General features: G+C 42.1%; 1 protein-coding gene and 1 long non-coding RNA gene across 2 annotated transcripts in view; both read right to left on the reverse strand.

Annotated features, from left to right (window-relative positions):
• Nucleotides 1–5107: 5107 nt before the first annotated feature.
• LOC147747427 (uncharacterized) lies at nucleotides 5108–9450 on the reverse strand. The gene is made up of 2 exons (XR_015308292.1): nucleotides 7391–9450; nucleotides 5108–7301 (listed from the first exon to the last, which is right to left on the reverse strand). It is a non-coding gene; the product is annotated as an uncharacterized LOC147747427 (long non-coding RNA).
• Nucleotides 9451–9525: 75 nt separating this feature from the next.
• The window catches only part of SLC25A24 (solute carrier family 25 member 24), a 306063-nt gene continuing 290200 nt past the window's right edge, over nucleotides 9526–25388 (reverse strand). The window contains exons 10-11 of the mRNA XM_086953894.1: nucleotides 9704–11755; nucleotides 9526–9562 (exon numbers count right to left, since the gene is read on the reverse strand). Coding sequence (XP_086810020.1) covers nucleotides 11571–11755 — 185 coding nt within the window. The 3' untranslated portion in view covers nucleotides 9526–9562; nucleotides 9704–11570. The remainder of the gene's footprint in view (nucleotides 9563–9703; nucleotides 11756–25388) is intronic.

The raw sequence follows: 25388 nt of genomic DNA on the forward strand, positions 1-25388 counted from the left end.
TACTTTGTATGCGGTAATAAGGGATATTATCAACTCCCCCATTGGATGGTCCGGGGTATGTTATGTATCATTCTTGTTACCCCCTGTGTTCTTGGCCCCTCCATCGTATTACCAGGACTTGAAACTATATAATGATATCTCCAAGAACAGATGCAAAAGAATAATAAGTACAGATGAGGTTGATCAGACTGATATCACTCTGCAACAATATGTCGATTTTAATTTGGGTTTGTTTTTCTTTGTGGGTGCTGCATTGAGCAGTAGGAAAATAAGGAGATTGACTCGTGTTGTGGAAGCCGTTACCAATCAGACAGCAATGGCACTTGGGAACATTACAGAAGAACTGCAAATTGGAAGGATTGTAGCACTCCAAAACAGAATGGTGCTTGGTGTGATTTTGGCTGAACGAGGTGGTGCATGTCGCATCATCGGTAGCAACTGTTGAGTGTTCATACCAGATCACTCGCCTTCAGTATACGACGCGATATCAAGACTGCATAAGATTGCTGCATAAATTCACCCAGAAACTGGTACATGGACTTTTTCGACCTGGTTCTGGACACTATTTGCTACGTGGGACTGGAAATTACTGACTATTTTATGTATACTGTTGGCGATATTATTTACATGCTGTGCTTGTATACAATGTGGTCCTATGCTTTGCTCCATGTGCATCACTGCTTGTACACCTGCCAAAAGAAATATTGCAGAAATGAAAGCACAACAAATGCTTAACAAAGAAATAACTGAGATGATGAGCATCAATGTACAGGATGCGAATCTAGATTACCCCAGATAAACACATGTCTTCAGCTAATGCTGAAAGGGTCGTCTGTTGTAATTTGGCAGCAATTAGGTTAAGCATTAGCAGAAGACATCCTGTATTTAGAGACTATTCATTTAGTATTTCTGTCAGCCATTTTGTTTGCCATGTGCTACCATGTGCTCTGTCCTACCTTCCTGTTAACTACTCTTGAAATCTGCCAAGAGACGTGATATATTTAGAATCTTCCACCTTCGCACATGCTCAGTTGAGCTTGCAGCTGCTGTAGTCCGTAACTGTCAGGATGTGTCCACCAGAATTAGCAAACTGTTAGCTCCTCCCACTTGTTGCCTGTGCACTTTCTGTATGACCTTATATGTACCTACAACCAGCATTTTGTACTTGTACCGACTTCATTTGAGCCCCTGGGTGGGTATAATAGAACCAAGCTCCTTCCATTCAGTGTGCTACTTCATACATTACCGAAGGGTGCTGTGTGAATGTAGTTCCACCTCATGAGGTTTAATAAACTCTCTTTTCTATTCCAGTTTCTGTGCCAACTTCTTCCTATTGGTCTGAGGACTCTGTGAAGGGAAGGGCGAATCCCTTGCACTGGTAGGACTTGCTGAGGCTCACCACCACACTATTAAAAGCTTTTTTAAAGATTCCTAGAGCGATTGGCACCAGAAAAACCTCAGGAATTTCCTTGCATTATGGGTGCACACCTGTCCCATGCACAACAAGGGAACGTGGCGTACATACTAAAAATTGCAAGACTACTAGCATGCCAGAGTAGTAGGACACATCAAGTAAAATTTAGTGGCAACCTGACCTATAACATTAGATTGTGCCTGAGCAAACAGGAAGCAAGAAAGCAACTCATTTTGGCAGGGAAATCATTAAAATAAACTACTTTACAAGATATTGCACTCCCTAAACAGATCTCCAAATGTATTCCTCTTAAGAATTCCTTTATAGTTTCTAAGAGGATATTAACAGAAAAAAATGTTAATCCCTCCTCATTATCTTATGCAGAACATACATTTATTCTTTTCTTTGATAACTGAAAGGAATAACACCAAATCCTTTCAGAATGCAGTCTCTGAGACCAACCCATCAAAAAAACAAAAACACGATCTTGACCTCACTTTTACTTTTACCTAAAAGGATTGGCACTCCCTGACAAATGAAGTAGATGGTGGTAACACACTTGCAATGGAAAGCTCATTCACACATGACACATCTGATTGGCTGACCATCATGCTACCTGAAATAGAACTGTTATTAAAATCTCTTAACAGCGCCAGTGCCCCGGCTCAAATGGTCTCTCTGAAATAGTGCTCAAATACAACATTGCATTCGGATCTCAAACTTACAATCCTATTGAATTAAGTCCTGGAGAGTAGAAATATACCACCATCTTGGCTTAGTAGGACTACTTCGCCATTTTGTACATTGAAAGTAAGGTGTTTCCCTAAATACTTGTCTTTGATTGGTCATTGATGATTGGTTAGAAAGTGAGCAGCCCCTGAACCAAGGTGGACTATAGAACCCAGAACAGCACTTGTGAGTGTATCACAGCATTAAATGTGATCTTTGATATGAAAGTCCAAATCAATAAGGGCTTACTTTTCTGTTGCTTTATGGATTTCAGCAATAACTTTAACTGTCTTTTATTAGGAAGAGACTCTGGTTGAAAAGGGTTGGCATTGAACATTGGCCCGGTGTTATTATAAGTTAATGCAATAGCTCTACGTACCATCCCGGGCCCAAACACAAACCAAAAAAAGACTGAATAAAAAACAGAAGCCAGCTAGCTCGAGTCAAACAAGGGTGTAATCTGGCTCCCACACCTTTTCATATTTATCTGGCTGATGTATTCTTCTCATCTGCTATAGTTATTAGTTTGCCACATAAACTAAGTAGTAATTAAAAGCGCTTGGAGATATCTTCCAATCTAACATTGTCATCTTGGCCAGCGTCACTTCAAAATTAACATCTAAAGTGTTCAGTGGGGCTTCAACGTTATTTTTCAAAATAGGACTTTGTACTTCTCTTAACAGTCTTGAAGATCTGATACTTCCATTGTCCCAATAGTACAATATTGACCTGCTGTATGTAATGGAAATATGAATATTGATGTTGCACTTCTTAAGGCTAGTTACATCTGGAGCATTTTCAGATAACAACTGCATCCCACATGAAATCATGTCTTGAGTTTGGATTAAGTGCTATAGGCAAACTGTGTGCTGAGACGGCCCTGCTTTATGTTTTTAATTCAGGTAGTGCCCGCCTTAGTAGTATTTAATCTGTCCGCTCACTCATTCAAAAAGAGCTTGAAAGGAATCAGAAATATTCCCTCGCCTCACACTTCCAAAAATATACTTCACAATTATGAGCAGGGCCAGATATTGGCATATCAGGGCATTTCTTCAAATGAATTTGAAACCAACAAGGACAGATATTAAGGTCCATATTTTAATTAAGAAATAAATTCCCTTCTTAAAACTAAACTAGGGCACATTTGGAGCCCACTTATGCGACTTTGACTTCACAAAGGTACCTTAATTTAGTGGTGTCACAAACAATTTGTTATCATTATCTACAGTATCATACAGATTGCACAGAAAAGAACTTATACTGGTTTTGCTACCTGGTCTTGTTAAATAATATATGCTTTCTTTGCAGGCTAAGAATACGTCCCTATCTCATTTTTCAGTTTTTATCATGCATTGATCGTCCATAGAAAATATTATCTAAAAGCTATGTTAAATGTTGATTCATACTGTGCAGGGTGCCCATCCTCCACAGTCACCACAATCAAGATTGTCGCCTAGGTGTGACTTATCAGACCCCTTTTTGCATTTTAAAATTGAAGAGCAATAGATTGTAAATTGATTTGATTAGTACAAAGCTGCATGATATTGGCTATGAACCAACTGAATATATTCCGCATTAGATCTTAAGAATATGAAATAATTGTTTCGTGTATGCATCATTATTTATAAAATAGGCAATAAACTTGGTTGAACTAATTTCGTCTTCCTGAGAGCAGTGAAAATCACTTCTGATTTAGCCGATTGGACATACAGAGGTAAAACATTCCTGGTCACAGAATGGAAACAGCACTTTCAACAACCAAGAAACTAGCCTTCTAGGCAACTGCTAATTTGTTAGAGTAATATTCTTAGTCATGTCTATGGAGGGCTCCAATGCACCATTCTGATAGACAAGTGTTATATCAATCAATGGACACTGTACCTTAAAAAATATGTAATCTCCAGCATTTTTCATGATAGAAAATCTTCAGGTTAGTTCATTCTCCCAAGCACGGATGACAATAGAGTTAAGGCCGTTACACTTAACAGTAGTTCTGTAGAACAAATGGTGGGTGGAAAGCGCCAGAATGTGATGCAGGACGGACACTGAATCCCAATCCCATAACGTTTACTGGGCGAAAACGTCTTTCCAAAGCCTTGACAATGGAAACCTTGGCTTGGAGGATCCCCAATTTTGACCTCTGTGTATCATGACTGAGGTGTAGCTGGCTCTGCAACAAACTCACAAGGCCATTCATCTCTAAAATATTGATGAAGAAAGGCAAAAAGGAGTAAAGGGATTCATGAATTTTCTGGACTTGCAACCAGTGATGTTAAATCAGTACCTGACATAGGTGGAAAACCTGAGACATTAGTAAAGCTGCCAGTTTACAGAAGGCGATCCATGGTTGTTTGGCTTATCTGACAGCTATAGAACTGGGTATTTTCTGGGCAGTGTAGAGTGAGCACAGTAAAGCTAATCTTTAAAAATCTTCAGTTCACCAACCATTATTACTTCAGATTTACCCTGGGGCCGTCTTCACCACTGTAGTGGACTTCAGAATTTCTTTAGAAGCTTGCTCATAGGACTGCATGAACTGTTGAGATGAACCAGAGGGAAATGACCAAATAAGGCTGCAAAGTCAAGAAAAGCAACTTTCCTACAAGGAGGTTTCTGTAGGGGCCAGTACAGGTGAGAAGCCCTTCGCCAGGAAGCTAAGCAAACATTATCAGCTGACCCTCCAACAGGATTTCCTATGCTGCTAAAACCTTTTGGCACATACAGCAAGTTCGCAGTCAGAAATGTAATTTGCAGTGCCTTGTGTAGCGCCTATATGTTGCATTTCCTGCTCTCACTGACTGCAAGCTCACTATACGGCTTAGATTTGTTGAAAGTGGTAGTTTGTATTTGATACAGTGGTTTTCCTTACTTTTTTGTGTGCTTCACATGAGTCAATGAAAAAGAAAGAGCTGACTAGCCAAAAGCAACACAATATTCACAAATAAATACACAAGAATGCCAGAATAAGAAATCAAACATATTTAATAGAAACCCAGATTGCACATAAAGATTCAAAGAGCACAAAGACTTGCTCTCACCTGTAAAAACTGAAGTACACAACTTTTGGTATTCTGAATATAAAACTTTAGAAGATAAGTTTTTTTCTAGGCACAGGTGAAATATTAATTAACTACCCTTTGTAGCTGAAGCTACTTTTACGAGAAAAACGTACAAAAGGTTAAGTATAGGCAATGTAAAGTTGTATAGTTTAAGTGGTTACAAAACTAATGCACGATTTCAAGGCAACAGAATGTATCAATTTTGTTGTAAACTGCAAACACATTTTTAGTGCTTCAATGCACCCCTTTAAGGAGCCCACCCACTGTAACGAGGAACACTATGACACCCGTTATCCCAAACAGGAATAAACATTTGCAATTGCCCTGCTTTCATCATATAACAGATGACCTTTCCTTCACATCTCTGCTTCACAATGATATTCAGAGCTCTGCTCCTGTAAGAGACAAGGGTCACCAAGGAGAATGACTGGGAAAGGCAGAAGCATAGACGTAGATCGGAGTTTCCTCCCATGACCTCTGCCCCGGTATTTAAAGCATTGTGCAGCAAATCACACAGTTGCGACTCTTGCAACATGCAATTGTTTGCACTTCACAGGTTTACCAGGCAGGAGATTAGTGCATCCTGCATTGGGCAGAAGGAGGGCTGTCATACTGGAACACCCTGACAACATTTTGCTTCAACCATCGTTTTTTGTAGATCCAATTCATGATCTTGTGAATTGGCAGCCTTAGAAAAACAGATGCAGCACAACAAACAATGCATTTTGGCATGGCAGCAGAGCAAAAAACTGCATATCCAGGGTTTAATTGTTCATCTGTTGTGTTTTTTACATGTGCATAAGAATAGCAACTCGCCCAATGTAAACAATGAAAAAAATTACAAAACATCATAAGACATGATATGCAGGAGTTAACCGCAACACCACAACGTTCTTCATTCAATATGATGGGAGTGGTGTGGGACAATTCCTGTCATATAAGAATTTGGCAATACTTTGTAAACAAATAGGATAAAGTTAATGTGAATACAAAAACATTTTTACAGGACACCTTTCATCATGCAAAATAGTACTTTCAATGTTGGGGCCGTTTATACATTTCTAAACCACTCATGCTTTGCTATAATTTGATTCCACTACAATATCAGTATGTTATATCAGAACAACTAGTACAAGTATGATCTTCTCTAACCTTAGAAACCAATGTAATATTTTCGGATGGACGTGCAATTCATGCCTCAGAATTACGAAGGATACTCTAGAACCACATATATCTTAAAGCAGATTCTACCTGGTCAGGAGATGTAATTTGAGCATTTTTAAAGTACAGTAATGAGAGATGTAATGTAAGCAAGCATTCCCATTTTTAGACCTTGATTCCTTGCAGACAATACTTGAAGGCACGGTGTGACATACTACCTATTTCAGCACCCCACTGTGCACATTCATGTGTGAGGCTCCACATCTAGACCCAAAAGTTACACAGGACATCCTGGTTACAAAACAAAATGGTGATAAAAAAAAAATCAGGACTTTAACTGATTTTCTACAGTTTATGTTGGGAATGGCACCAAAACAGGAAAAAAAAAACACCGTTATGGAGAAGTTGGAAAATTAAAGAGCATGTGTAGACCTTCTGTGACCTCTACGTCCAAGGTATACACTCACCCATCCACTTTCTCTCAAATCTGCAGATTTTTGTTTTTTAAAGGACACCAAAGTGAGACCCTGCATTATTCTGTTTATTGTTCAAATCCAGCCAGCATTATGCCCTTGCATACAATATACCATTTTGACTAATGTTGTACAATACAAGAAAGAGAACTCCATGTGGCAGCAAGAGTAAGCTACAACCCAGTTGGGCTACGAAAATAGGCGGTTCAAAGAGAAGTATGTACAACCCCAGAGCCTGCAATTGCAGAATGGTTGCCTTTCCTGAAGAAGACATTAGCGACTGAGGGAATTTGGGGGGGCTTTATCAATGGTGAACCTGCTGCAAAGATGAAAATTGGGGGTGACCTTGATCCCATTCTGTTGGCAGGTGCAGAAATAGGTATAGCACCCAATGTGATACCCCTCATACTGATAACAATTCAGATTCCATTTAGGTATAGTGTTGCTGGAGATTGGCCCGAAGCCCTGTGCTCATATTTTCAAATACAGGCCAGCAAGACCGAAGTAAAAAGCTGAAGTGAAGGGTGACCGCAGAAAAGCAAGGCATGCTATGCTAAACCTGAAGGATATGAATGCTGATCTTATATCCAAATGAGATCTGCATCTGACAAAGCCGTGAGTAATGAGCTCCACACCCTCTAAAGAGAAGGACCCAAAAGTGGACATGGAAGGAGTGTTCATAACCTATAATACTTCATTTGAAAGGATAAACAGTTCAAATTATGTTCACATGGGGACCAAGCATGTGATACAGATTCACCTGCAAATCATTCCTGACTCTTCAGGTCACTTTCATATACTGGGCACTAGTAAGCGATGCACGCAGGTGTAGGGAATGGAAGGATTCTAGGATTTTTGATTTTGTAGGGAAATATTGTCAGGAGCTGGTTAACAAGTGGCAGCATTCCTAGTGGATTGAGAATGAGGGGGAGGGCTCTTACAGGAGGTCCGATTTAAATAGTATATTATCTGTACTCAGGTGCTCTTGGTGATTGCCCTGAATATTAATATGGTTGGTGGACAGAACCCTGATCACTGCTGCAAAAAACAATGTTTAGGAGAACTATCCCAAAAAGTCAAATATGTCCAATGCAAAGTTTCTACGGCTACACTAGCGATTTTCTTTTTGCCTAATATTTTGGTATGATGTAAACGTGGGACAAAACAGATATCAATTACTTTTCTTTTGGTACGTCAAGCACCTAATGACCTTGATGTACCAAAAGTCCTTTAAACGATACAACTAGTTGCTTCATAGCAAATCCTCGAAGAGGGAAAGCACATGTCTATGAAGTACCCCGGAATCACATTCTCTAATATGAGAATTACTTAAGGACTGTTGTACACACTCTGTTGCAAAAGAAAAATAGGCACAACTTCTCATCAGTATTGGTTAGTCAAACTTTCAAGACTGCAATAAAATATTAAAATGAAAACTAACCACTTTGCTATCTAGCTAATTAATATATACCAGGATATTGTAGTCAAGAGATATGACAGAGGTTTCCCTGCTTTCTTGGTGGATCGATGAAGTGAGGGGCACTTTGAAACCATTCCTCGCTTAGAAGTAAACTAATTCCAGAACATGTTTGCCCTAAACATAGAAACGATTCAGAAAAGGGGGTGGAAAAGCACTAGTTTAACACTAGGCTTAAGGGTAAATATTTAGAGTTGAAAATGTATAATTTTATATGTTGAAATAATCAGTCATACTTTTGGTTGTTCATTTATTTTAAGTGGTACATTCTGAATTTTAGCCTCACATTAGAAAAATAAAATATTCAATGTGTTTTAGGTTCTTATTGTTAAAATATAGTATCTAAATGTGCATCCACGCCGAAGCGTAAACAATGCTGACAAATGAATGCAGCAGCCTATGCCGTGAAACAGAGGTAGGTGACAGTGTAATTGATGCACAGCAAGTATTCTTTAAAAGTGCATACAAGCGAACACATCTTCAGATGTCACACATCAATTATGTCTTAATCTATATGTTTCTCAGTAAAATAGAAGTGCTGCATAAAGCAAGAAACTTTTTGCTTTCATTTTCGGCTTACCAAAGTACACTTGTCATAACGTTCTTGATCAGTGCTTTATTTTTTGCAGTTTTGTAAAACTATGAAGGACCAGTATTACTATAACGGAAATAAACTGTCAACTGATCTCAGAAGGATGAAAGGCCAAACCAGCCCTACAACGATTTCAACCTGGCTCTTGCAAGTTAAGAACAGGTCTCAGAATCGAGAAATTACTGGAAAAGGCCTGCTTAATTGAATATGACCGAGTATTCAAATGTCTTAATATGCTCTCCAATCTTTTGACAGGGTTTTTAAGTAATCATGATTCTTGGTAACTAATTCTGTTGAGAAAAGTTCTAACAACCAGAAAATGTAAGATAGAATTAAATCAATAGTGAGGATAATAGGAAAGTAGTTACTTTTCACAACACACAAGCTTTTAAAATACATTCAGTGATGTGGCTGTTTCATAATTGATTTTTGTTTTCAAGCAGCAAGCCTTATAGTCACACTATACATTTTAACATTATGGTTTGTGAAGGAGAAACTAATAAATCACCACTTAACCAAGGATTCAAATCTCAGACAGTAGAAATGTTAAATGTTACTAAAAAATTATAGCAACGTTAACCAAGACAGAAAATGAATCACCATCTAATTTAGCACCCAAATTTCACGCAAAAAGTAGATGGATTTTAGTTTTAACCGCTTCGCCGCGGCGGCTTTTCCCGCTGTGCGCGGCATTTTTAAAAATCCCGCGTAACGTGACAAAGCCAGCTCGTCATCCGCGCAGCGCAGGTAACGCCCATGACGAGCTGGCTTTGTCATCCGCGTCGAAGGGGTTAATACAGAAATAAAATAAAAAGAGCAAGCTTTGAACCACGTTTATCACTGGAGAGAAACAAACTCTTTATAGGAGGATGTGAACAATAAATACAGGCTTTGACAGTCACTCAAAATGAAGGGAGCCAATGGGTAAAGTGGGCTGACCCTCTTCCCCATACTGAATATTGTGGAAGGCAGAAGCAAAATGCGAATAACAATTAAACAAACCAATCAATGCTTGCTGAACAAAAGCCTCTATATATATGTACATTGTGTATAATTTTTGTTTCTTAAACAATAGTGTGATGAAACAAGTTTAGCTGCTTCAAAGGCCAGACCTGAAAATAGTGTTACTGAATTTTAAAATAGGGTTCCACACATAAATGTAGATATAATTATGGTGAGCAACATTTGTTGCTCTTTTTTTTAGCTGACCGCTTATTGAAAGAAATTATTTAAGAAAACGGAAAGGCTGAGTTATTAAATTTAATCATTAAGGAAAGACAAGCTAAAATCTACATATTGTAGAATAAACAAACAAAGAGGGCTCAATTTAGGCACAAGGAACAGAAGTGAAATGAGAATTGCTCTTCTACAGGGTTCCCATACCTCAGTAAAATAGGTACTACTCCTAGACATGCACTGAAATTAAAGGGTTTGGTGATGTAAGCGACCACAACTAAAGAAATAATTCCACCCAAGTTAGGCAAAAAAGTCTGGCTTTAATGAGGATAGTCTAGGATAGTAGACAGAGTTGGCGCATGAACTGTTGTGGGTATCATTATCTTAAGGGGCTTGTGCATTTGTCAAAGGACTTTAAGGCATTGTTAATGAACTTAGAGCAGTCATTTCCCTCTGCTTTCACATACACATAGCTGCATAAGAGATAATTGAAAGAAAAAGGAAATTCATCCCCTTTACACACATTCAGTTTTGGATAGAAGCTCAAGTGCACATCTCTTCTTTTGTCTTGACTATGAAAACTCAACTATAAACGTGTCAGTGTTGCAATACTTCTCAAAAGGAAAAAGTGAGATATTTAACTCTATAAGAAACCTAGTGTACAATAAGTCTTCATGCTGAAAAAGTCATACAAAATCTACATAGTGAACTTATTTTAAAACCTCTAATGCTCACAATATAAAGAGCACATTAGTCCTTACTGTACATTAGTAATGAGAAAGGCATGTGAACCGCTCTAATACTAGAGCAATGTATGCAAACTCTGCTGGAAACATCAAGAATATCCTTCATGCATAATGATTTTTTGGCAGAATGCAGGTGTATCATCGCCAAAAATAAAGATATACACACATTAAAACTCAGACTAAATACTCAATTTCTCCCGTGCAATAATTTTCTCTTGCAATAATTGTTTGAACAAAATGCGATGCCACCTCTGAATATTGGCACTTCAATTAAACGTGAGTTTTCTGCACCTAACAACTGATATTATTTTAGATGCTTTTGGTAGTACAGTTTTGCAACTTTTTAAACAATTGATGGAGTCCTAATCCCAGGGAACTTCAGGCTGCATGTAGATCCAAACTAAAATATTCCCTCTACTAGTGGATTGTGGTTTACACAAACCTGATTTCAATTTATCCAAGAGATAAAATTGTGTAAAATTGAGGAACTAAACACATGGTTTCTTCGGTAATGTTGCAACGTTCTTAAAGATGCAGCTATTGCTACATTCACAATGTTAAAGGAACACAACATTTAAAAACAGAAAAACCAAAAATCATTGTCCTTACAGGCAGTGTCACTTCGTCCGTCAGCAAAAAATATTTAGCATTGAACAATTTGTAAGAAAATATAAAGAAAGATGTGCCTCAAGTGTTACAGAAAATGGTTTAGGTTTAGAAACCACATGCTGGATAATTTTCCTTTATGTTGAGGTCACTCCCATTTTCTCTTTCATTTTCTCATAAACGACGTAGCTAATACTGACCGCTGGAAGCACTTTCATAAAGTTTGGTGTAATACCCCGGTAAAGTCCAAGCAACCCTTCCTTTTCAACTATTTTTCGAAAGAGGCCAACCATGTTTAGCTGCGCTCCTCCCTCTATGGCAGCTGTGAAGGAGAAGACAACATTTTAATCATAAAAAAAACAACAAAAAACAGAGTGCATTATTTTCATTATTAAAAAAACAACCTCAGCTACACTTAACTTTTTTAGGCAGTAAATTACTGGACAGGTTCTACAAGGGTTAGAATGTATTATCAATGATGTACTCAAGATATCAGTGATGTTATTACATCCAATACGTGAAGTCTTAAGCAGTGCAAGACAGTGGCAAAAGTTAGTTATTTCACTGAACTGTAACGGACTAATTTGAGTGTTTTAAAGGTTTTTTGTAACCATAATTGCATATTAACTGTTTTTTTTTTCACAACTGCTTTTATTAAAAGTTTAGGCTTAGCATATGTACAGTTCTCCACAAGCAGGAGGACGCGGTCAACGGCATACATGTAACAGGATGTTGACATAGCCTAAACTCTTAAATCGCCCCCCTCCCACACCCCCATGCCCCGCTAAGTACCCCAAAAGATAAACTCCCCCCCCCGCTACCCACTCCTAATCCCACCCTAACCCAGTGCACGTGTTAACTTTCCACCACAGTATACAGGTAAAGCACAGTAGGCATCAAGTACCCTCCAAGGCCCCGAGGTCTCCATCGGCCGATTGTACATCCTCTAGGTCAACAGGGGGCTCCAAGGTCAATCCCCTGTAGTCCGCCCATCGCTTCCAGATCTTGTAGTGTTTCCGGGGGCATCCCCTGGCCTCAAACACAGGCAATTCTAGCCCCATAAGGAAGTCTAAGCCCGCTTTCCAGGCACTAAGTGGGGGGGCACGGTCGCTCTTCCAGGCTCTCGCCAGATCTCGTTTGGCCACGACCAGGCCCAGCAGCAGAAGGTGGCGCTTGTAGATGTTCCCACCTACATTCTCTAGGACATGAAGGAGACCCAGCCTGGGTGTGCGGGGAAGGTCCCACCCCAGTTCTTCTGACAAACAATTCCACACCCCATTCCAGAATCGGGTCAGACCCACACAGGACCACACAGTATGCAAAAGCGTGCCTCTCTCAGTACCACAGCTCAGGCATTCCGGGGCAGCAATGAGGCCAGCTCTCCACAGTCTCTCCCTAGTGTAATAGGCCCTATGCAGGTATTTGAACTCTAGGAATCGGAGTCGCACAGCTATGGCAGCCCCACGAGGGAACTCAAGGGCCTCCCTCCAGTCATCCTCATCCAACGGGCCAATGTCTGTCTCCCAGGAGGCCTTCAACGATAGGAGAGAAGAGGAGCAGTGAGTGACAAGAGTTTGATATATTTTGGAGACTTTCTTATCCCCCAAATCTCCCATGAAGAGCTTGGCCTCCACAGGGCTAAATTCGGGAAGTTGGTCCAGCCCCACCAGACTCGGTGCAAGTGCATGACAGAATTGCAGATATTTAAAGAATTGGGACTTGGACATGCTGAATTCGGATCGGAGGTCCTGAAAGGATTTGAGGGTATTCCTCGCAAGAACATGGCCAAGCGAGGAGATCCCGATGGCGTCCCAGCCACCAAACTCCGACAACGAAGCAAGTGCGGGAAGCTGTCCGCTATTCCATAGTGGAGTCTCCGCTGTTAGCCTACCCCACCAGCCCATGCGGCGCATCGCCTGTCTCCAGATTACGAAGACCACCTGAGTGACCCGCGGCAATTTCTTCCGCCGCCTAGCCGAGTATAAAAGGGTATGTAGCGTGGCATCCCCCATCAAGAAGTGTTCCAGTGCGTATGCCGGGTCGTTGTGGTCGCCGTACCACCACTCATTCAGAACCAACAGATGGGAGGCCTGATAGTAGGACAGGAGGTCTGAAGTAGACAGACCTCCACAGTACGTGGATAAAAAGCAAGTCCGCAGCGCTACCCTGGAAGCGCCCCCGGCCCACAGAAAGCGGCCCAGTACGGAATTCACGCGACGGAACCATTGTGGGTCAATCCTATATGGATGGTTCTGCAATTGGTACAGGAGCCATGGGAGGGCGACCATTTTGAAGATTGCAGACCTGCCATATATATTAAGGGGCATGCGAGACCAGGTTTTGACGTCCGATTGGACTCTGTCCCACACCGGCAGTACATTGCGCTCCCATGCAATTGTGGCAGACTCGGACAGGAAGACTCCCAAGTATTTTAGACCACCAACCGCTACCTGCAAGGCCGAGGCCCAGGGGTACGTCTCCAACTCTCCACCCAGCAGCCACAGGGTCGATTTGCGCTGGTTGAGGAAAAGACCCGACACTTCACCAAAGACCTGCATTATCTCCAGTATTCAGGGGCCAGAGCGGTGAAGGTCAGTCATAAAGAAAAGGACATCGTCCGCGTATAGCGCGATTCTGTCCGAGAGGTCCGCCCCCCACACAAAGCCACGATACTGTGCATCGATGCGTACCCACGCGGCCAGCGGTTCCATGGCCAGTGCGAAGAGGTAAGGGGATAGGGGGGTATTAACTGTTTTTTAGTCAATTTCTGTTTTTTGTACTGATGTTAAGACCTTCTAACTAAACATAACTTTTTTTCAGTGAAAAAGGAAAGTGGTGCATGCGCCGGCGAGGCAAACCGGCAATTTAATTACTCCAAGTTCCATCCCACAGCGGTGATAACGCACTCTCGGGACACAACACGCCAAGATAAAGATATGCTGAAGTTTTTTTAATGGCTCCTTAAAACGTGTTATGACTGACCTGCAGCCTTGCTGACATGTAGGATGCTGTGCAAAAAACGTGTCATAAGTACAGAAAATTAAAGGTAGAAAACAAGACTACATCTCCACTCTCCATAATACAATGATTTCAGCCATCTTGTAGTATTGGTTCATAAGTGTAAAAATATAGGAGTAAGCGTAATATACAGTTAAAACGTGTCCTAAAACATGTGTCCTATTAGCTTGTGCTATCTCCAAATTCCATCATTGCTATACATAGTCAGAACCTGGATAAATGTAATACCGTATATCTTCTACACATGTTTTAACTCCTTATTACACTTACGCCTATGTTTTTACACTTGTGAACTAATACTACAAGATGGCCGAAATCATTGTATTATCATGAGTGGAGATGTAGTCTGTTTTCTACCTTTAATTTCCTGTACTTATGACACTGTTTGTGCACAGCATCCTACGTGTGAGCAAGGCTGCAGTACAGCCGAGACGCATTACGAGGAGCCATCAAAGAAACTTGAGCATATCTTTATCTTGGCGTGTTTTGTTCTGAGAGTGCGTTATGCCCGCTGTGGGGTGGAACTTATATATATATATATATATATATATATAATGCCCTTGCATGAAGACGCACTCCTCCAGCTGGTGAGTAGCAACTTTTATTAATCCTAAAAACAAGGTTACAGCTCCGCTTGATATGTCCATCCGCCTGACGCGTTTCAGTGCATTCACGCACTTTCTTCAGAGGCAACTTTGCACAGCACATCATTCCAGGCTTTCACAGATTTCCTGCTGGCTTTGTTCTTTTTATTGGCCTCAGATGTGCCGGGTTTTTTCTCTCTCCAGTATCAATGCACGCCGGGACTTGTAGTGAAACATTTATGCCTAATTAAAACCTCCAGTGGTTGTGTGCATGACAAAATCATTTTTGGACCAATACCACTTCAGTGGGCCCCAAAGGTGTAAACGTGTTACTCAATATACGGAACCAACTGCGCCACACATCCAGTCCTGGAATTCAGGTCTGACTGACCTTTTCGATATATAGAGGGTGGTGTGAACTTCTGTGGCTGGACTCGTTGCATATTAATTTTTACCAAAGATGCTCCTGCATGAAGACGCACTCCTCCAGCTGGTGAGTAACAACTTTTATTAATCCAAGGAACCAGGTTACAGCTCCGCTTGATATGTCCATCGCCAGACGCGTTTCAGTGCATTCACGCACTTTCTTCAGAGACGACTTTGCATAGCACATCAGTTCCAGGCTTTCACAGATTCCCAGCGTGCTTCATTCTTTGTATTGGCCTCAGGTGTGCTGTTTTTTTTCTCTCTCCAGTATCAATGCACGCCGGGACTTGTAGTGAAATATTAATATGCAGCGAGTCCAGCCACAGAAGTTCGCACCGCCCTTGGGGTGGTTTTGCCAACCTACATGAGTGATGACGAGTGTACAGCAGGGGAGCTTGAAGCTCTCAAACTCCTTGATGAAGCAGGAGTAACATTAAACAAAAAGAGAGGAGAAGCTTTATCTTCAACCAGGAATGAGATAGGAAAACTATTACAGGATTATGAGAAATTAAAGAAACAAGAAATTTCTCGGTGGTGGGAAGTCGCATCACCAAAGCAGTATATTCAAGTTCAAGGGGATTACAAGTAATGATAATACGGTTAAGAGAGATTAGAGATACCCCAATAAACATTAGCCTGATAACACTATGGGAAGACCCAACCACTGCTCACTTTCCCCCGAAAAAAATATTAAGAAAAATACTGGGAGATGGTTATTTATTTATTTTTTTATTGTTTTTTCCAACAATACAAAAAAACATAGTGAATCATACAGACCTTTACACTACAGCGTTCATCCATCCATCCATTTTGTTCAGCAGATCACCATTAAAACTCATATATTACATTATACCTCAGTTATTGAGAGACTACATGTGGCTTAGTTCATGTTATTAATTAGAAGGGTGGGCATTCAAGTAACTGGTAAGATATTGCCAATAGTTCTTGGGCCGGGATTTCGCAGGTAGTTCCTCTTCATACGCGAGTAAGGTATCACGACAGTAGGCCATGTCACATAACCAGTCCTTTCGTGTAGGGACAGTTTTGCTTTCCCAACATAATGAGACCCTTCTTTTGGCCAACAGTAGGGCAATTAGACAAAATGTGCATTTCTGAGCCTGTACATTCTCCAATATACCCAACAAACAGGTACGGACAGTGCATGTAATATCAGTCTCTACCATTTCTGACAGCAACACCACCACGTCTACCCAGTAGGCTTGTAGTTGTAAACAATCCCACGCTAAATGTATCAAACCTGCGCTTTCAGCCCCACATCGTTTACAGTTTGCCTCAGTACGTAAGCCATATTTAACCAATCTCAGAGGTGAATAATACGTTTGATGCAAATATTTGAAGTGTAGTATTCGGAGATTGCCATTAGGAGTGAGCATTGGGGTTACTGCACAAGCCTTGTTCCATTCATCATCCGTGAGTGGGTCGTCAAGGACCGTATTCCATCTCTCACGTGCCCTGTCAGTTGTCATTCGCATCTCATTCTGTGCTGTTGTATACAGTCTCGACACTAAATGTGAGGTGTTCGGAGAAGATATGATTAATTGTAGGGTGTCTAGTTGCTGTGGCTCCTCAGGAAAGCTGGTATAAAGTTTTTTAATTGCCCCATGTAGCCTGTGATAGGTGAATTAAAAGAACAGTGTCTGGTTTTTAATAAATGACAGGTCTTGCGCCGTCTTACATCCCATTACAATAGAGGTCGCCCATTGTGTTTATCCCCACTTGCTGTAAGAGGTGCATTCCTACTTCTTCATTTGTGGCGGAGATCTCAGGGTGGTGGTTTAATGGTAGTGTGGGGGCATATGAAGGTAGTTTATTCTCCAGTTGACCCAGTTTTTTCCATGCCTTAGTGGTGGTGTCAATCGTGTTAATATCTTGTGCATTAAGTGGGGGCCGATTGTGGGTTATAATAGAGGATAAGGGAATGGGTAAAGCATCACCCTCCTCCACTGCTGTGTGGGTCAGGTAAGGGATCGGGTGATACCAATATGTAGCGTATTGCGCTTGATCACAGAGATAATAGAGAAAAAAATCCGGCACACCCATTCCATCTTTGGCGTACGGTAGTGTTAATGTACTAAGTCCCACCCACGCTTGTTTGCCTGCTCATATCAGTCTCAGTACGATCGTGGTAAGTCGTGTGAAAACCTCAGTTGGAGGTTGTATAGGGATGTTGTTAAAAAGATAAAGGAGTTTAGGGAGAACTACCATTTTAACAATGGCGATCCTATCTGCAAGTGAGAGTGGTAATTGTATCCATCTGGTAATTTTGTCATCTAATGACAGTACCTTTCCGTACTTTGTTCTGATGACCAATTCAGGATCCCTGTGAAACCATACTCCTAAGTACCGTACGTGATTTCCTGCCATTCCAAAGGGAATCCCGTACTATGCGGTAACGTGGTGTCCGTCAGTGGGAGAATGGAGGACTTAATCCAATTAATCTGAAGTCCAGAATGTCGTCCAAATTTAATATATTCACGAAGGAGAGGGTCCAAATTTTGTTTGGGGTCTTGTACGTAAGGCAGCATATCATCCGCATATAGCGAGATGTGCACTGGTCTGTTAGGGGAAGTGCAACGCTGAGTGATTGTGATGTTTAAGAATCTTACACGCCAGTGGTTCCAGGGCAAGGCCGAAAATTAAGGGAGATAGCGGACATCCCGGTCTCGTTCCTCATTCTATGTTTATTGGGTTCGAAATATAACCATTAATTTGGATGCGCGCTGTAGGGTGTGTATATAGCAGTTGAACCCATTGTATAAACACAGGGGGAACCCCATTCTTTTTAATATCGTGATTAAGTAAGGCCATTCAATAGAATCGAATGCCTTAGCGGCATCAAGCATTACCGCCACTGCCTTGGTTGTGGGCATCAAGTAATGGGAGAGTGCAAAAAGTGTTCTCGTATTATGTGTAGTAGCTCTGGTTGGTATGAAGCGTGATTGGTCCGGTAGGACAAGATTAGTCATAAGGGGCTGTAATCTACATGCCAATAATTTAGCTAAAATTTTGGAATCGACGTTTATTAAAGACAGGGGTCTGTAGGAGTCGCATAACTCTGGGTCTTTAGCCGGCTTCAATAGGGCGATCATCATTGCTTCTCGTAAGGTAGGTGGTAATTCTGATTTGTCAAACACATCCCCGTACATTTCAACCAAGTGAGGGGCAATGAGATCTACATATGTTTTATAAAACTCCCCAGTAAACCCGTCTGGGCCCGGTGCCTAAACATTGGGCAACGATTTTATAATCGCAGTAACCTCTTCCACCCTGACCGGTTGGGCCAGATAGTTCCTCTGTGCATCAGAGAGCAACGCTACGGCAACATCTTCTAAATATTCTAAAATTTCTGCAGACGTTGCCGTGGGTTGTGCCCGGTATAGTGCGCCAAATGTAGTGACAAATCCCTGCAATATTGCCTGAGTATCCTCACTTTTACTGCCATCTTCATTCCGAATTCGTAACACATTTGGAGACTTATGGCCCTCACATATTTTAGTCGCCAATACTCTCCCAGCTCTCCCCTCCTCCCCAAAAGCCCTGGCTCTGGGACGTTTATGAACATATTTAAGTTCGTCCTCCGCAAAAGTTTGATTCTCCGTTAATGCCTGCGGTAATTCCCCCAGAATTGCCTGATCCATAGTCCTCTCATATTGGCGTTCAAGGGTGTGGAGTTTTGTTTCGCACCGTGTCAGCTGCGTGTGAATATCTTTAAGAATTCCCGCAGTTGTGCTGATACAGACTCCTCTCAGGGTAGCTTTAAAGGCCTCCCAGATCAGAGATGGATCCTGCATGGAGGGCGTGTTATCGTGAAAATAATCAGTTTTTGCCTTGGCAATGGTGTCTGCATATACTGAGTCAGTGAGGGCCTTAGCATTGAACCTCCATCTGCAGGGCGGTGGTATATAGTGCGGTATTTGGAGAGACAGTAGTATAGGGTTGTGGTCCGAGAGGGTTTTAGGCATGTGTTTGATTTTCACAGTCCACAGCAAATTGTTGTTTGAGCCTAACCAATAATCAATACGCGCCCAGCTGCCAAATGCAGCAGATGAATGCGTTGCCTCTCTAGCAGCTGGGTGTTTCGCCCTCCATATGTCATGCAACGTCAGATCATCCATGATGTCCTGCACCTCGGATCTTGCTTTTCTATGTGGCTCCACAGTGGGTCCCGATCTGTCTAGCATGTCATGCAATGCAAGGTTCAAGTCCCCTCCCCAAATCACTTTGTGGTCATGTGCGTCGTGTAAATGCCGCCAGATCTCTTGATAAATATCTGGCGCGTCTATGTAAGGCCCATAGGTGTTAACAATGGTGACCCTCTGCCCCCTGAGTTTCCCTGTTAAAACAATATATCTACCTTGGTCATCCACTACCAGATTGTCCTTCCGGAAGTCGACCCCTTTTTTCACCAATATAGAGACCCCCCTTGAGTATGAAGAGTATGTGGAGTGATATATGGCTTCAGCCCATCGATTCCCTATTTTGCACTTCGTGGCAGAATCTATGTGAGTTTCTTGTAATAGCACTATATCTATCTGCCACCTATCAAAGCATGCAAAAATCTGTCTAACCTTCTTGGGATTTGCAAAGCCCCGTATGTTCCAGGTTATTAAATTTAAATGCGTCCTTCCCGCGCTTTCCTGTGACTTAGCCATCAGTTAGTAATGACAGTGCATCGTGTGGTGTCATGTCTAACTTTATCCCTCTTGCATTCACAATAAAACAGTTCAATGCAAGAGTCTTTCCTATATCAACACAATCCCAGTGGATTTCAGCAACGCGTCTCAAGTGATCAGGTCCCATGATCCAAACTAACCTCCCAACCCACCACCCCCCTCCCACTTAGGCAGTCCAATTTTGCCAAAGCCATACCCCATTAATAACAGTGTTAACCATCAAACACATTATGGGGAGTACCCATGTGAAGGTCCGCTGAGGAAACACTACTCCATCCAACTTAATGGATGTGGACGATCAGTGTGGTCTATGCGGAGCGTTTCTTCCTGATCAATATAATAGTAAAGAGAACAGAAAACAATAAAAAATGAACTTTAGCATCATACATGACGGTGGCAGCTGCATAGCAATCAGGGCATCTTTTAACCAGATAACAAATAACCAATTCCCTTGGAGTATTTAACAGCAGTCGTTCTGTAATGTGCCATCAGTGACAAGTGATCTTGGATTGTATAATAGTACAGTCATGTCTGTGTGGTCAATCTGACAATCGTCCACGCCTGTGGTTGCCTCTAGCCATTAGTGACCCAAGCTTTGAAGACATGTTATTGTCTATAGTGTTCGCTCAGTGCCAGGTTCAACGTATTTGGCCCGTCAGATCATGGTCTAGTTTCCTCATTTAGCGTCCAATCACTGGACTTGCCTTGTAGGTCTAGTCTATAGCGTGGCATTTACGTCCTTATAACTCTACTGTTCATAGGACCATAGTGATTCACACTTACCAACCAGAATGTCTCAGCTGTGCAGTCTACGGAAACCGTAAAATGTAAATGTAAATTGAGACTTGTATAGAGCACTACTCACCCGCAAGGGTCTCAAGGCGCTTGTACGATTACCGCTGTGGAACCCATCCTGGCTTTCCCTGTGAGGCGTCCACTCCTGGGCACCCCCAAGGTGGAGGCCAGGCATCCTTAGCGTTGTGGGGGCCATTGTGGAGATTAAGCAAGCTATTGCCCACAGTTTCAGAGTGGGACTCCATGATTGGAATAGGCACCGAGGCGAGAATTATCAGGTCAGTGGAATTTTGAGCCCAAGACCCGCCGAGGCGGGGAATTGAACCCGGTCCCGGGCTAGACCTCTGCATCAGGGTCTGCCGCTCTAACCATTGATCGAGAAACAGAACCAAGTGGCTGATCAGGATAGTTAAAGACAGAGTATGGAACTACACAGCAAATGAGTGCCGTGCAGCCAAGGGTTTAAATATTACTCAACTTAAGTATTTTTTGAAAAAAACTTTTGTATTATTTCATAAGAAAAATGACATCAAATAGACACTCCATCACAACAGTTAGTACAAAAACGTGGAAGAATATATACAAATATATACAACAATATCACAATAAAGGCAACATACACTTAAGGAAATTATGAGAAAACATATAATCAAATTATTATGATGACACCAGCTATTGTCTGCGATATGGATTCAATAGCACATGATTGCAAGTTGAACACTTTTTTTACAATTCATTAAAGAAATAAACCAGTCCTTTGGTAACAAAACCTGTGAACAGGGCGGAACTGAGATGGAATAGCCTGCCTGTCACACAACACCTGTGAATAGTGAGTTATATGAAATTACAGATAGGGCCCACGAGAGTGGTAGGAGTTTGTCCCTAGCTGCACCCTTTGTTCTTGACACAGGCTGGGGGTCAACGCGTTTCGAACCTTGTTTAGTCTAGGTTCTCCTCAGGACGAGGACTGGGTGAAGATGTACCTTCTCAGCCAACACATTGGCTGCGTGGAGAGAAGTGGAAGGACCACTGGAATTATTCTGAATGTGGTGTCAAAGATGCCAAGATCAGGGGCGCCCAAGGCGATCTGTGTTAATCAGCGAGGACTCACATTCTCTTTTCTTTGTATTTTTAAGTTGAGGAAGGCTGCACAAGATGTGCGCTGTACGAAGGAAACGGGCCACAATCTGTTTTGGAGCGGCTGGGCGGGAATCAATCTCTTGCTGTCAGTTCAAACCTTCTGAGGTTGGAGTCCGTGATTGTTTGTGTCTGCCGATCGGGTCAGATTCGTGATGTCATTTTTCTTATGAAATAATACAAAAGTTTTTTTCAAAAAATACTTAAGTTGTTGGGTAATATTTAAACCCTTGGCTGCACGGCACTCATTGGCTGTGTAGTTCCATACTCTGTCTTTAACTATCCTGATCAGCCACTTGGTTCTGTTTCTCGACTATTGAGGTCCAGGTTGGTCAGTAGTAGGACCCCACACCTTTATTTGTGTACTGCTCTAACCATTGAGCCACACTTCTCCAAACCGTGGTATGCAATCAATGCAGTTAAGTCCCAGTGTCTTACCCAACTCTGCAGCCGGTCATCTATCGACTTTGACCATCAGTCGGAGTCGTTCTGCGTAGAGGTACGTTGGTTTTCTTTGTTTTTACTCGTAATCTTCTTGAAGAAGTCGTGAGCTGCTTTGGGAGTGGGCCAAATTGTTGGTTTACCCTCCCATACGATCTTGAGGTGCGCTGGGTACAACATGGCATATTCGATCTGAAGAGCTCGCAACTTTGTTTTGACATTAGTGAACTCTTTCCGGGCCTGTTGCACTGCCATGGTGTAATCTGGATAGAATTCTATTTGATTCCCCTGATATGGGAGTCGTCGTTTTTCTCGGGCCACCCGTAATATATTATCACGGTCCTGATAATTCAAGACCCGAACCACAATTGGTCTGGGGGTTGCTCCCGCGGGAGGTGTGGGCACCAAAGATCTATGTGCACGTTTGTTTATAAAAATCGATGACAAGTGACCTTCACCAAATAATGTTCGACACATCTCCTCCACATCGGTCTCCATGCGGCCTGTGTTGGTTGTTTCTGGTACGCCCGCTATACGTACATTAATCCGCCTTGACCTCGCCTCCAAATCTTCTGCCTTATTTCTGAGCACTTCTAGCACTTTCTCCATATTCGTGCATTTGCCAGTACTGGTGTGTGCTTCATTTTCAACCGCCGAAATGCGGGTTTCAGCCGCATCCAGCCTTTCCCCCTGTTTATTTTTGCCGCCATGCTGTCTACTCTGCTGGTACGATGATCGAGTTTGCCATTAATATCCTGCAGATTGGTCTGTATGGCCTTCAGAATTGCTTCCATGCTGCTAGGGGTCGTCTCATTCTCAGTTTCCGTGTCAGAGTGAGACGAGCCATTGCGAATCGGTCATCGTGCTTCAAACGTCAGTTTTTGCTGCTGTTTGTCAGGCTTGCCCATTTTTCTTTTTTTCCCTTTTTTCGCCAGTGTTAGAAGGCTGCACTCACCAGTTCTGATTGCTGTCGCGTGAAATAATGATTACCCAATAGGTGGAATCGTTGTTTGCTCAATCTTAGAAGCAGTGTGTACCCTTTATACGTGCCTTGTGTACTAGTCTGTGGCGTGAATTGTTGGTTATGTAACAATGCCAGCTATCTCCAGGTCTCAGGTTCTGATAATGGAGTCTAGTCCCTTCCTTCACCGTAGCTACAGTAGGGATTGGACTTGTGGCATCTTCAATTCACAGTCCGCAACCTGTCCCCATGCAGTGGAATGCCCAGTTCTTGTCAGTTCACTGTGCACTAGCTAGGCACTCCCACTGCCCTCCTGTTATGGTCAGTACCACAGTCCTCCGCGAACATAGTAACCATCTATCATCTGGGTTAAATCCATTGGAATATTGGCGCCCTGTACATGTCGTGGTCTGCCATTGTGATTGACACTACCTTTTGTCATCCTGTTGCCGCCATTGAATATTGTAATGCATCAGTCGCCATTTGCAAGTGCAGTACAGTTCCATTGTGTATAGGTGCAGCCGCTCCCGTATTTACGCGCTTTAGAAGGTCACGCGGTCATATTTCACACCGTGTACTTCAGACATACATTTTATCGTGTGAGATACGCTGCTTTTGTGCACCCAGTGGATGTTGTTGCCGGGTATGTTGTCTACCGCTGCAGCGTGTGACTATCTGCTTCACTATAATGTCTCTGTGCATCATGGTGGCCGCCATTTTACATCTGTGTAGGCGCTGTGCCAGTTATAAACTGGCGTTCTCTCCCTGCTTTTTATATGTGTCACTTCTCCGCTCTTCTGGCTTATTATCAGGATCTGGGTAGATTCTGTGGCTGAAAGAATTCGGGGAACCCGCACTTTAACACTGGGAACGCGGCCGTACCTTTGTAAAGCAACTGCTTGACTGCAGAGTCCCGGACGCCATTTTAGCTGCAAATCTTGTACCATTTTCAGCCGTTTAGCAGGCACCTCATCCATCGCTTTTGATTCCACGGGTGCCCGCGGTCTTCCGACAGCTATTTCTGTCCCTTGTACTCGGTACGATGTCCGCTATGCTCTGGAATTCATATTTGCCTGAGGTCTGTCCAGCGAAGCTGACACCTTAGGCAGCCATCCCGCTGTGCACCCCCTAGCGCCCTCTACTGGGAGATGGCTATGCACAAAAACCTGAGCACCAGCGAGTCATCACTTACAGTAACTTACAGTAATCTTTTTGGAAATAAAATTGATCCCGAAATTAGAACCATACTGGGATACAATAACTAAACCACACAATAGAAAGTTATATTTCCAGTTTAGGGTGGGCTCATTGCCTCGAAGGGCTTTCACTGCCAGATGGGCTAAATCAGGTGATTAGTGCCCTGTATGCCAGGCCCATGTGGAGTCGATGGCACATATATTGTTTGTTTGTGCAGCCTATGCCGCCCGACATGCATGGCTGGTGCCCATCAGTAAATTGCTAGGCACCAGAAGGGGTGAAGAAGCTGAAAGAATTCTATGCACCGATACGTCAACTCCTATTACCATAGCAGTAGCAAAATTCCTAGACTGTTTTTTTTATCTATATGATGTGTGTATCTGCTGTTCGTTTTGTACAAGAATCAGGGGATTTAAAGCTACACACTATGTTAATTGTTATTAGTTTTATCATAGCGTTTGGTTTAATTATTTGGACCATGGTTTTGTGTTCCTTTGGACGAGAACTTTATAATGTTCCTGTTATTAGTACATATTGCTGCTTTTAAAGTTTTTATCGAATTCCAGTGTGTTATGATAATTTGATCTAATTTCCCCAAACAGGTTTCAAAATCATGCGTGGCATTTTATATAATGAAATATTTTTGTACCATGCTTTTATGACTAAATTGTGGAATAAAGCTTGTTTGGATTGGTAATGATA

This window comes from Lissotriton vulgaris, chromosome 1_1, assembly GCF_964263255.1.
Source record: "Lissotriton vulgaris chromosome 1_1, aLisVul1.2, whole genome shotgun sequence".
Classification (NCBI taxonomy): Eukaryota; Metazoa; Chordata; class Amphibia; order Caudata; family Salamandridae; genus Lissotriton; species Lissotriton vulgaris.